The sequence below is a fragment of the Cervus canadensis genome, chromosome 30 (assembly GCF_019320065.1).
Source record: "Cervus canadensis isolate Bull #8, Minnesota chromosome 30, ASM1932006v1, whole genome shotgun sequence".
In the NCBI taxonomy this organism is placed as follows: domain Eukaryota; kingdom Metazoa; phylum Chordata; class Mammalia; order Artiodactyla; family Cervidae; genus Cervus; species Cervus canadensis.
Window position 1 is genome coordinate 17005301 of NC_057415.1, and position 13572 is coordinate 17018872.

Consider the following 13572-nt stretch of genomic DNA (forward strand, 5'->3'; position numbering starts at 1 on the left):
GGTATGCAAATATTTCTTCAAGACCTTGTTTTTAATTCTTTTGGATATATACCCAGAAGTGGATTGCTGGATCATAGAAATCATACCTGTTCTACTTTTAATTTTCGAGGAACCTCTATACTCTTTTCCATAGTGACTGCAACATTTTACATTCCCACCAACAGTGCACAAGGGTTCTCGTTTCTCCAATCCTTGCCAACATTTGTTATCTTGTGTGGTTTCCTCCAACTTTGTGGGTTTGGATTTGAATGCATTTATTCTAGTGGCTAGAGCCACACGATTCACAGCTCCTTTCAGGAGAATCTGATGTAGGGAGTATAGTTGGCTGACAAGTCTCTAGCAACTGGATTTTCAGATCAATGGATACATTTGTGCTGAGGCCACAGTCCCCTTCAGCCACTGACTAAGCAAGACATGGTCCAAAGTCAGGTCATTTCTGCCTAACTCTGGACTCTTTCTGAAGGCTCTACCTTTGTCTTAAACCCTCCCCTTTATCTTTCGTGTATGAGAAAGATAGCCTTCTCCCAATAGATTCTTACACATCTAATTTTGTCTTGGCATCTACTTCTTTGACACAGCATTTTGGGAAGAAGTGAAATTAGATATTTAGTTTACTACCATAATTTAACTATTAGGACAATTGCTTCAAATCACCCTCTTTAGTTTGCTGACGTTAACATGATCATAGCCCTGGAAATAAATTGGTGCCAAATGTGTTTCAAAAGTAATCTGAAGAGTTTTAGAAATAAATTTCTTTCAATGAAAAGGAAAAAAAAAGATATTTAGTCTAGTGTCTTAATACAGAAGTATTAAGTTCTTTGAGTTCTTTAAAGATGGGAGAATGAATTACTTCTAACATATTTATTATCTGAGAGAAAATTTATTGTTCTGATTTACTGAAACTTAAAATATTCCATCAGATTACCCACGAAAATCCAGGTAGCAAAAAATATACAACACTGTCCATTCCTTTAAGAGATTTCACACAAGTTTTAAAAGGCCACAGAACTATATATAAATATATGAGTGTGTGTGTAGACACACACACTATACCATTTAAACTACTTCTATATTCTATACGTAAAATTTCAAGTATAGAAGCATACTTTTTAGAGCTGAGGTAACACCAACTTTCTCTCAACATAAATGCATAGGTGTTTAAGGTTAAGTGTGAATACTGTTAAGTCTCAAGTCACCTGATCAATTCCATTTTGATTTTAGATAAAAAGCAGTATATTATACATGCATCTGAACAAAACATCTTCAATATGTCTGTGTCCATGTGTGTGTTTCAGTGGAGGGGGGAAGAACAGGTATATGCCAGGGACATGTTGACTGGACCACAGATAACTGAATGTTAGAAGTCTGCTGTAGTTGGTAACACAGAAACATATACAGTCTTCGTATTCAAAGTCTTCATAGGGATTTCTTCTGTAATTTCTAGAATGGAAAGAAGAAGTTTTAAGGAAATAATTTTTCTATCTATTTTGGATGAATATTAAAAAAAAAATGTTAACTACCTGGATAGCAAGATATTTGGCCTTACCTTAAGGGAAGCCTAAACTTTGTCTCAGCTACTGGGGGGTACTTTTTCCTGAGTGACAGGAGTGTCTTTTGTTATATATTTTGTTATATATTGTGAACACACCTGGTAGTTTATGTTAATGAGATGACGATGAGATGACTCAGGGTGGAGTCGGCCACACCAGAAAAAACAATCATATGAGCAATTATACCTATGTACTGAAGTCTTAATATAAACTCTGGACACCAAGGCTCAGTTGAGCTTCTCTGGTTGGTAATACACTGTACATACTACTGTCATGCTCTGGGGCTAGGAGGAGGTAACACTGTCCATGACATCGTCCCTGGGGAGAGACGGTCTGAAGTTACATACTTGGACTCCCTCCCAGATTTGGCCCTGTGCATCTCTTCCCTTTGCCTGATTCTAGTTTCTTTTCCCTCCTTTCCCTATAATAAATGTAGTTATGAGTACAACAGCTTCCATAAGTTCTGTGAATCCTGCTTGTAAATTATCAAACCTGAGGGTGATTTTGGGAAACTCTCTGAAATGTGCAGTTGGTGCCAGAGTGACCAGAGACTTGTCTGAAGTCTTTTGTCTGCCTAACTCCTAATACTTGGGGTTAGAAATTTTAGGCAGATTTCTGGAGGACGGTGCCCTTAACTTAACTAATCTTAACTAATCTGAGTACTGACCAAGATGTACCTACACCCTCACTCAAACAGTATTTTCTTTCTTTTTTGAATGCATGAACTCCTTTATTGAAAATATTGAGCTAGCACTGCGTTACATACACTCAATATCCATAAATGAAGGGTCACACATGTCTGATTGGGCAATATTGCCAAACAGTATTTTCTATGTCTACAGAAAAGGCCTAGACTCAATTCTAAGCAAGTAGCTCAGAGTCGTGGTTTCTAAATACTCACACCTTACAACAGGAAGAACAGTCAGTTCCAAGTTTAGGGAAGAAAGGGTACATGATAAACGAAGGACACTTACAATGTCAGAAAGCAAAAAGTTATCAAAGACTGAAGGCTCAGGTCAAAAGATACAGGAGAATTTTTATCTTTAGTCGTAAAGATAAAAAATTTGAGCATCCAAAAGTATAACACAAATGTTATATATCAAAACACACTGAATACGTAAAAGCTCAAAGAAAACGGGGAGAGAAAGGGGAGAGAGAAAGAGAAAGAGAGAGAGAAAACAAGAAAGCCACAACTACTGAGCCCGTGAGCTCTGGAGCCCACAGGCCACAGTGAAAGGGCCCACGCGCGGCAGCTACCGAGCCTGGGTACCACAACCAGAAAGTCCGCGTGCCGCAACTAAAACCCACCACAGTCAATCAAAACAAAAACAGTGTCCCTGTATACTGGATAATTTAGAAAGCCACATGCATGCCCAGAGCAGTATGCATACATAGACACCTGAGAAGACCCTAGGCGTTCGAATCCGATAAAGATAAAAGGCTTTTGTGGCCAAAGGTGGCTGACTTTCAGGACTCAGTGCAAAAAGAAAGAGAAGCCTAAGGCAGGGCCTGGCAGAGCTGAAGGAGTGGCCCAGAACACAGCCAATCTTTAAAGACCAGGAGAAGTGGGTATTTTGTTTTTAAACTTTTAGTTCCTGGAGGTCAAAAAAATCTGTCAAAATATTAATAAAGAACCTATTTTTTAAAATAGTTTGGAAAAGTCATAAACAGACAGTTCTAGCCTTCAACCATCAAAAACAGCAAACCCTGGGGAGGAGAACCTGATTTCCAGAGTCACCACATTCAAATATCCAATTCTCAACAACCAAAAAATTACAAGGCATACAAAATATAGGAAAGTATGGCCCATTCACAGGAAAACATAATTAACGGAATCTGTCCCTGAGATACCTGAACTTAACAGATAGACGGTCTCAATCAACTGTCTTAAATGGAAAACAACAGACTAATGGAAAGGCCAATGGAAACCACAGACAAAGAACTAAAAAACCAGGAAAACTATCAACAAAATGAGACTATCAATAGAGAAATTATAAAAAGGAATTAAACAGAAATAGTGGAAATGAAAAGTACAATAACTAAAATTAAAAGTCACCTGAGGGACTTCCCTAGCAGGACCCTGGTCCCTTCTGATGTAGTGGGTGAGGGTTCAATCCCTAGTCAGGGAGCTAAGGTCCCACATGCCTCATGGCCAAAAAAACCCAGAAAACATAAGACAGAAGCGATACTGTAACAAATCCAATAAAGATTTATAGATGGTTCACATCAAAAAAATCTTTTAAAAAAGTCACTAGAGAAGTTTAACGGCATATTTTAGCAGACAGAAGAATCAGTGAACTTGAAGATAGGACATGTGAAATCATCCAGTCTGAAGGAGAAGAAAAGAGAATGAAGAAAGTGGACAGAACCTGAGAAGCCTGTGAGACACAGGCTGGGTGACCTACATACACATTATGGGAGGTTCAGGAAGAAAAGAATATAAAGAATATTTGAAAAAATAAAACCAAATCATGAAAGCAGCAAAAGAGAGGCAAAATACCAGGGATCTTCAATAACATTACAAGATTAATTTCTCATCAGAAACCATGGGAGCAACAAGGCAAAGGGGTAACATATTTAAAATGCTAAAAGAAAAAACTATCAACAAAGAATTCTCCATTTAACAAAACAGATTTTTTCTTCTTAATTTTTTCTTCAAAAATTAAGGAACAATTAAGACATTTTTCAAGTAAATAAAAATTGAGGGAGGAGTTCATTACTACCAGATCTGACCACAAAGAAATGCTAAATGTATCTTTCAGGTTGAAATGAAAGGATTCTAGACCGTAAATCAAAGTCATATTGCTGTTGCTTTTAATTTTTAACTCCACTTTTAGTTTTCTACATGATTTAAAAGTAAATACATAAAACACAATTAAGAATTTATGTTTTGGGGCACATAATTATAAAGATATAACTCCTGACAAGAATACAAATGGGGACAGAGCTGTATAGAAGCAGAGTTTTTGTATGTTATTAAAGTCAAACTGGCATCAATTCAAACTAGACTGTTACAAATTTAAGATGTTAATTGTAATCCCCATGGTAAACACTAGCATCTTAACAGAAAAAAAACACGAAGTGAGAAAATAGTACAATACAAAAAATCAACTAAACACAAAAGGTGCAATAATGGAGGAAATGAAGATAAAAAAGGTACACGGTTCCTGGAAAAAATTTCCCAGTAAAATGGAAAAAATTATCAGTAACTATTATTTTTCTTTTTAACCAGAGCCTAACTGACCTGGAGAAAGAGAAACACCCATCTCTAGGCCCTTTCAGCCTTCCCATCTCACCTAAAGAGGAAAAATTAAGCTGAGTAAACATCTGCAAAGGTCACAGCTCAGAGGCATAGGCTCACTGAAGACTGAAAACTAACTATAAAATTATAGAACACTTCTGCCCCTTTTCCTCCCCACATACTCTACTACAACATCGTATGGGCTCCTGTATTACAGCTAAAGGATGTGCAAAGCTCTGACCATATTTAAAAAGGAATCTCTAGGGAAACCATAAAACAAAAGAAGGAAATTGGAGCCTCTGGAGCCTCCAGCAACAATAAACAATTATAGCCTAATTCCTAGAAGATAAACATAAAACTTTACAAGGAAGGCCCACCTTACTTCAGCTCCCTTTCCCCCAAACATCATGTAATGCTATCAACCAAATATTACAAGTTATTCTAAAAGGGAACACAGTAGGAAGAGATGAAGCAAGCATCACCACTAGACTCAGCTGTGGCAGAGATTTTGAAATTATCAGATTGGGAATTGAAAATAACTAGGATTAATGTTAAGGATGTGAATAGAAAGGGTGGACAACATTGAAGAACAGATGGGTATGTAAGCACAGAGATGGAAATTCTAAGAAAGAATTAAAAGGAAAAGTTAGAAATCAAAACACTGTAACAGAAATGAAGAATGCATTATACCAAAAAGTTTATACTCAAGGACAGCATATTCAAACTGCAGAAAATCAAAGATATGACTGCTTTGAGAAAGACAATGTCTAGCAACTTTCTACCAGTGCTGGGAGACACAAATCTTGATTTAGAAACTCCCAGGCTATAAGGCTGCAAAAATAAAAGGAAGAAATGACAAAAGGTTTTGGGATGACAGGAAGGATGGCTACTAATCAGAGAAAAACAGATCCCATTAAGGGAAGCTATTTGAGGAAATGATTCCAGTAGCATCAGCATTATAATCCCCTCTTTCACATGGGATTATAGAACAGAACACAAGGGGAGGGCGAAAACGTCAAGAGAGAAACTAGGAACACCCACAGAAGCTGAAATCACAGAAGTGGATGATATAAGTGGGAGTAAGAGAGAAAGAGAAAACCTATCTTTAAAGACACTAGCCTGTGTCTTGTCCTGACTCTCTGTCTTCTGAATTATGGAATGGAGAATGTCAACTAATGACCTAACTCTTCCCATTTTTATGCAGCTCACTGAGAAAAGGCATGCTTTATAAGTTGTAAAGGAGGAGGCACAGAGTCAGTTATGTTTCCTTCTAGCTGTTATTTTAAGATACAGTGATCATTTTGATTCTCAGGGAAGAGGACAATTTTGGGATCAGCAAACAAGCTAACTTACCTAGAAGCATATGTTTTTAATAATATACCATTATATATTTTTAGATTATTTCCAAAACAAAAAGTAATCATCCTTTAAATTATTATTAACATTCACAGTATGGAAAATTTCTGGAGATAGCAAAAAAGTAAAAGTAAACAATAGCATTATCTCTTACACATATAATCTATAAATGATTGATGGCATCAAAATCTATTTTCAAGAAAGTAAAAACAAAAATGAAAGAAATTAGCATGTTCTAAAATCTCCTCACCTTCTGTTTGAGTCTCATTCAGAAACAGCTTTAGCTTCCTGCTCCGGAGGCCAAACATCTTGGCTGCTTCATACAGAAGACCTTGGTGGGTGAGCCCATTCTGCCCAAGTGGATTTTCAAGCAGAAGAGTGCCTACTGTTCCCATTAAACACTCTACAGAAAAATAAAAAAAGATTTAAATCCTGAGAATTCACCCTCTCGCTGGTGGATCCCTACTGGAGGTGGTGACCAGACAGCTCTACTGGGCAGAGCTAAAGGCTTGAAAGCCAGAAGTGGGTACAAGAGTGGGATTAATTGTAGAAACAGAAACAATCTTAAATATTTCACTGGGGGAGAGAAAGGGAAGAAAAAACAATTAGTATAAGAGCCCAGGAGTTTGGGGAAGAGATATTCAGTAAACAGTCAAACGAAGCACGTGAAGACAGTAATAAATGTGCACAATGAGGACCTTAAAATATCAAGGAATAACAATTATCGATCTAGTCTGCTGATTAAGGTGTGGATACTTACAACAGTCCTCAGAACATATTTCAAGAGAAAAGGGGGGAAAATTAAAAATTACAGTGGGCTAGCATTTAAACAATTCAGCTTCATTTAGCTATAATTTTTACCTAACCAATTTATCTCATTTCCTAACCATGTTAGATGGATGGGTGTTCTACATAAACACACCGAAGAAACAAGCCATGAGTGTCCCCCAAAGAACTGTGGGAGTCTACATTTAAAATTACTAAGTTGAAACTGACTTGAAAAATCCATATAAATCAGAAAGATTGAACATTAAAGGAATCTTAACACCTAGCATTCCATTACCTGCCCGCTGAGTGTTCACAACTGGGGGAGGTACGCACCTTGTGGATCTGCATTCAAGAGCTGTAGGTTGATATACTGACAGAGAAGAGTGCTAGGACTGTCAATCACAGACAGCGCTGATCCTGCAGTCACACGAAGTGTTTTTCCACTAAGATTCAGTAAGTTGGTTTGGTTTTTTATTTCTAAAAATAACAGCAGAGGTAACAAAAAAAAAATCATTCTTTTAGGGAGAACAGTTCAGAGTTGAAGTCATTCACTTTTTCTAACTTAATTATTAAACTATCATGTACCTTTACAGTGATGCTTTCCATTAAAGAACACTGCCCTTTCTATAAAATTAGACATCAATGATATGCACATAGTTAGGAAATCTTAATGTTGCAAAATAGCATAATATTCATAACTTATAAATAAAGCAAACTAATTCCCCCCTTTAGTATGTTTTTTCTCCATACTATGCACGTTCTCAGTCGCTCAGTTGTGTCTAACTGTGACCCCATGGGGTGTAGCCTGCCAGGCTCCTCTGTCTCCCATCCAAGTACTAACCAGGCCCGACCCTGCTTAGCTTCCGAGATCAGACGAGATCGGGCGCGTTCAGGGTGGTATGGCCGTAGACCAGGCTCCTCTGTCCATGGACTTTTCCAGGCAAGAATACTGGAGTGGCTGCCATTTCCTACTCCAGAGGATTTTCCCAATCCAGGGATCAAACCCGCTATTCTTGTGTCTCCTGCATTGGTAGGTGGATTTTTTATCACTGTGCCACCTGGGAAGCTCCATACTATATGTTCCTTTTAAAATTTGTTCCTATATAAACTTACCATGAAAAGAAACCTTATGTCAAAAAAAATTATGGTCAGAAGGTAAACTGACTAATGAGTATAGTCAACTATAGCAAGATACACAGAACAGACATAGTGTAATTTCATTTATATACAATTAAATATGGTTTCAATGGTAAAGAACCCGCCTGCCAATGCGGGAGACACAGGAGACGTGGGTTCAATCCCTGGGTTGGGAAGATCCCTAGAGAAAGAAAGGGGAGTTGGACACAAGAAACTGGACACAACTGGGCCCACCCCTGCTAAACACTGCTTAAGGTAGATTAGTTACAGTTACTATGTTCCTAAAGGTCAGTGTGGGGCCCAGGCACTCCTCAGCTTTCACAGGCTGCCACTTGCTGGGTCAGAGGGGACAGCAAGCAGCCCACACTAACCCCTCCGGTAACCTTTCAACTTTCGAGTCAGGTACAAGAGCAACTCTCTGGCAAAGCTCTTCTGCAAGTCCACTGACTGTCAGTGTTAGATGTGGCTAGACAGAAGTGTGTTCCAGTCTTTTTCTTTCTTATTCTACAACGACTTGAGACAGAGATCCAAGCTGTCCACTGACTGACTTACCAGCTTCCCTTGGTGGATCTGGGTCAGAGATTTTTTTCCCCAGATCCTCCAATGAACCATCTGTCTTTCAGACCTTAATTTTCCAAGTTTCTCCCATATCAAGTTTGTGTCCCTTACTCAGCCCTTAAACGATACAACAGCAAATGGTTTTCATGTTGCTTCTATCAATTTATACTCCAACAGTAAATGACAGTTCCTATTACATAATATCCCCGACAACATCTGATATTATGAAATTTTTCTAGTTTTTTGCCAATCTGGTTACATGTAATAGTACCTCATTGTGGTTTCTACTATTGAGGTATAGCAGTGTTTTCTTTATTGGCCACTTAGATTTCTTCTTTTAAGCTATTTAGACATTTCAGAAAATGAACATTCAAATTTGTTAATTGAGTGTATTAGTTTCCTATAGCTGTTGTAAGAATCACAAACCGGGCAGGGGAGTGGTGGAGGGTGAGGTAAGCAAGACAGCTTAAAACAACAAAAATGTATTGTCTCACAGTTTCCTGAAGGTGACACGTTCAAAATCTGTCTATAAGGCCATGCTCCCTCTGAAGCCTGTAAAGGAATTCCTCCTTTTCTCTTCCTAACTTCTAGGGGTTCCCAGCCATCTTTGGTGCTTCTTGGCTCACAGGTTTGCCTAATTCCAATTTCTGCCTCTGTCACCACATAGCCTTCTCCCTGTTTCTGTCTTCACATGGCCCTTTTCTTGTAAGGACACATACTGCGGTAGTGCCCCCCCTTACTCTAGTATTATGTTAACTAATCATAATACATATGCAATGAACCTACTTTTCAAAGGTCACATGTGAGTGCACTGGGGGTAGAGAGGAGGACTTCAACATGTGTTTTTTGGGCAGAGACGGTGGGGTGGTAGTATCACAGGTAAACCCACGAAAGGAGGAGGAAATGTACTTATAATTCTTTAAAGTTTTATGCAGGCTTGTCTTATTGAGAACTTGGACTTAAGATGCAGATACTGTGTTTAATAAAGTTAAAACTCAAGAGGGAAGTCTCCGAAGCCTAGAATACATCGCATGGCTAACAGGAAAAGACAGCAGGATTAGAATCTTCATCTGTTAAGTTCAGTGTCCCATCAGCCACATCACACAAAGGAGGCCCAAAGAGACACGGCAGGCAGGAACTACCGTAGAGGCTAGCCCTGACTCAGAGTTAGGAAAAAGGGGAAGATTATGTACCATAACTGTTACCAAATTAAGATCTTCACTGATTCACCGCACGTCAAAGGACACAGATGAATACCTTTGACTTTCCACATACCTGTTTCACCATGGAAGACAGCCAGCTCTGTATTTTTTACACCAAAAATGCTAGTAACAACATTCTTCAGTTTTACAAGGTCCAACCTATTATCTCCTTTTGGATTTTCCAGAAGTAATACTCCACCTAAAAAGCCACAAATATAAGTGAAACTGGAAAAAAAAAAGTTAAATTTGAATGAAAAGTCAAGGGGAACACCATCTATATATTTTCTTTGGTCAATGTCTATTCATGTCTTCCCATTTTCTAATTAAATTTTTAAAAACTGCTGAGTTTTGAGAGTTCTTTACATATTCTAAATGCATACATCCTTTGTTGTATATCTGGTTTGCAAAGATCTTCTACTAGTCTGTAGCTTTTTTCTTTTTTTTTTTTATCATTTTCACAGGATCTTTCACAAAGCAGGGTTTAAAATTCTGAAGAAGTTCGACTTCCCAGTTTTTCTTTTTATGAATGGGACTTTTGTTACTAAGTCTTAAAAACTCTGCCTAGTCCTGAATCCTAAAATTTTGTTTTCTCCTAAATGTTTCATAGTACTATACTTACGTCTGTAATCCCTTTTAATTTAGTCTCTGGATAGGGTGTAACACTTAGGTCTAGGACAATTTTTGCATATGGATGTCTAACTGCCTGGTACCATATAATGAAAAAACTAGTCAATTAAATCACTTTTGCTGGTCTATTGAGTGCAGCATTATAACAGCATCATCTTTTTGAATTTGAAACACCTCAGCTGGAATTCCATCACCTCCACTAGCTTTGTTTGTAGTAATGATTCCTTAGGCCCACTTGACTTCACACTCCAGGATGTCTGGCTCTAGGTGAGTGATCACACTGTTGTGGTTATCTGGGTCATTAAGACATGTTTTTTACAGTTCTTCTGTGTATTCTTGGATGTCTTCTTAATATCTTCTGCATTGTTAGGTCCACACAGTTTCTGTCCTTTATTATGCCGATCTTTGCATGAAATATTCCATTGGTATCTGTTCACTTAAGAAGGCTTTCTTATTTCTCCTTGCTATTCTTTGGAACTCTGCATTCAAATGGGTATATCTCTCCTTTTCTCCTTTGCCTTTTGCTTCTCTTCTCTTAGATAATTGTAAGGCCTCCTCAGACAAGGATTTTGACTCTTTGCATTTTTCTTGGGGCTAGTTTTGATCAGCACCTATGTACAATGTTACGATCTTCTGTCCACAGTTCCTCAGGCAGTCTAACGGATCTAATCCCTTGAATCTATTTGTCACTTCCACTGTATAGTCATAAGGGATTTAATTTAGGTCATACCTGAATGGTTTAGTAGTTTTCCCTACTTCAATTTGAGTCTGAATTTTGCAATAAGGAGTGTGTGGTAGTGGAGCCTAGTTTATTCTGTTTAATTGGCTGGAGTAGAGCAGTTATGGTCTAGAAGTTTTTTTGTCTTGCTAGGTTGCCACTCTCCTGGTCCCCCACTGCAGAGAGAGCATGATTTTCTGTGTGCGTGCGTGCTTAGTTGTTTCAGTCATGTTTGACTCGTTGTGACCTCACGGACTGTATCAGAGAGGCTCCTCTGTCCATGGGATTCTCTAGGTAAGAACTGGAGTGGGTTGCCACGCCCTCCTCTAGGGGATCTTCCTGACTCATCGATCGAACCTGCATCTCTTATGTTCCCTGCATTGGCCACAGGGTTCTTTACCACTAGTGCCACCTGTGAACATTTTGTTGGGGTGTTTGTATTCATGCCCATTGGTCTTTCATGGTTGCCAGCTTCTTCAGCTCTGAGTCTGGGATACATGAAGCAAAAAGAAAACCAGGGAATTCTCCATCTTCTTACTTGATCCAAAGATCCTTAGTTGGTCTGCCTTCTTCCCTCCACCATTAAGAGTCTTCTTATGCTTGTTTTTATATATCATGTCTAGGGTGTTTTGCTGTACTTTGTGGGAAGAACAGGGAAAAAGTATGTCTACTTCATCTTCCTAGAAGTGGAAGTTCAATCATTTACTTTTGTGGATTCATTACATGACAATTAGAAAAAGTTACTCAATTTTACCAATTCTCTTATAATAGCCTTAAAAACATTCATAGGTTTAACTAAAAGATAAAATACAAGCTGTGGAATTCATTTACTCTTACCTTGCTCACTGCCATTTGTACAAATGTTAAGATTGACATATGCACAAGCAGGGCCAGGTGTGGAAGATCCTTTGGTGAGTGTAATTTCCAGGTCAGACCCTTTTAACTAAGCATATGAAAAAATGTGACTGGGTAACTATAGCATCTGATCACAGTGTCACCAACTAAGATAGCAACTATTCAGCAAGAATAAGAGCTCTACACAATTCTGAGAGCATATTTAACCTAATTACTACAACAGCCAAGAGCTACACTTCCCCCCGCTTTTACCTTGTTCTTTCCCATTGAAAACAGTCACATTCAGGGCCTGATTGTCTGTTCCAATTGTCCCATACAAAATAGGATCAACACAGGAACATATGACTGAATAAATGACTAACTGATATAGAAAAGAATTTTTTACTTTGAGACATACTTCTCAACTACTGGCCAATATCTTTCATATCTTGGTCAGATTTTCACAGTTACATCTAAAATGTACCAACAAGAAATGAAATTGTAATTCTATGTATAACTTAATACCACAAAAGTAAACTGCTTTTCAAGTCAATTGCTATTTACACAACACTAATCTTTGTAGTTTTAGATAAGACAGCATCATAAAGTCATCCAGCAATTCTTATGTATGTCCTGGTTACCTTTTCCAAGAGCATAGCTCTAATTTTCTTTCTTCTCTTTTAGACCTCACTCTCTAATCCTATTCACTATTCTCCAGAGCAATACTTCAAGAATGGTACTATACTAATTGCTACCAGGGGAGAGAACATTAAGATACGACTACAAAAACTTAATATAAAATTTAATCCTAAATCACTTACTAGTTCAACAGAATTCAGAACTTACCTCCATTTTTTCTTGAATAAGTATTTCATCTGATATAGGAACTGGATATGGCTTCAAAGGAGACTTTATGGTGGCAAATATGAAGTCTGTGTGGCTTTCAATAACATTATTCAGATACTTTCCCTCAGAAGTTGCTTTATAATAAACTGTTATTTCATCAGTTGGAACCAGACTGCACTGAAAGCATATAAAGAAAATGTAAAAGGGAAGCACACTTGTCAATTAAAACACAAAACACTGTTAAACAGAGCTGATGATCCCACACTGAATCATCATGGAAGGGTATGATATCCTGACAAACTCTCTGGAAAAAAAAGCAAGAATTCACAAAGCTTTTAATTGAGACACAGTTCCTCAGCAAACCATCACCTGCTGGAGTGGCTACTCAGTCTCAAAAGCCTGACCAGAGGAGGACGACCTGTGGCGGGCCCTCCCTGAGACAGAAACTCTCTGGCTCTCTCACCCAGCAAGGGAAGGCCATGGGTTTTGCGCACCTGCTCTGGCTCTCAGCTTTTTGAATGAGGAAGAACCACCTCATTCCATCCAGGTCCAACAATCTCTCTCTCCCCTGAGCTAAGAACCCTTCCACACTGAGTGCACCTCTACCGTTCTTCAGAGGTGTTTGCTGTCATCTCTGATAACCTTATGTGCCAGTCAGGAGGACTGTCTATCCAGAAGATGGTTTTGTGGAAGCCCTAAGGAATTGAGCCTAAGAAGTATAATCTGAATGGATCA

At 38.3% G+C, this 13572-nt stretch overlaps 1 protein-coding gene across 3 annotated transcripts in view; it reads right to left on the reverse strand.

Annotated features, from left to right (window-relative positions):
• Positions 1–860: 860 nt before the first annotated feature.
• Positions 861–13572, reverse strand: part of IARS1 (isoleucyl-tRNA synthetase 1) — an 81094-nt gene continuing 68382 nt past the window's right edge. For all 3 annotated transcript variants that reach the window (XM_043453105.1, XM_043453104.1, XM_043453106.1), the window contains 6 exons: positions 12838–13014; positions 11995–12100; positions 9886–10011; positions 7249–7392; positions 6398–6550; positions 861–1440 (listed from right to left, as the gene is read on the reverse strand). In XM_043453105.1, coding sequence (XP_043309040.1) covers positions 1358–1440; positions 6398–6550; positions 7249–7392; positions 9886–10011; positions 11995–12100; positions 12838–13014 — 789 coding nt within the window. In that variant the 3' untranslated portion in view covers positions 861–1357. The remainder of the gene's footprint in view (positions 1441–6397; positions 6551–7248; positions 7393–9885; positions 10012–11994; positions 12101–12837; positions 13015–13572) is intronic.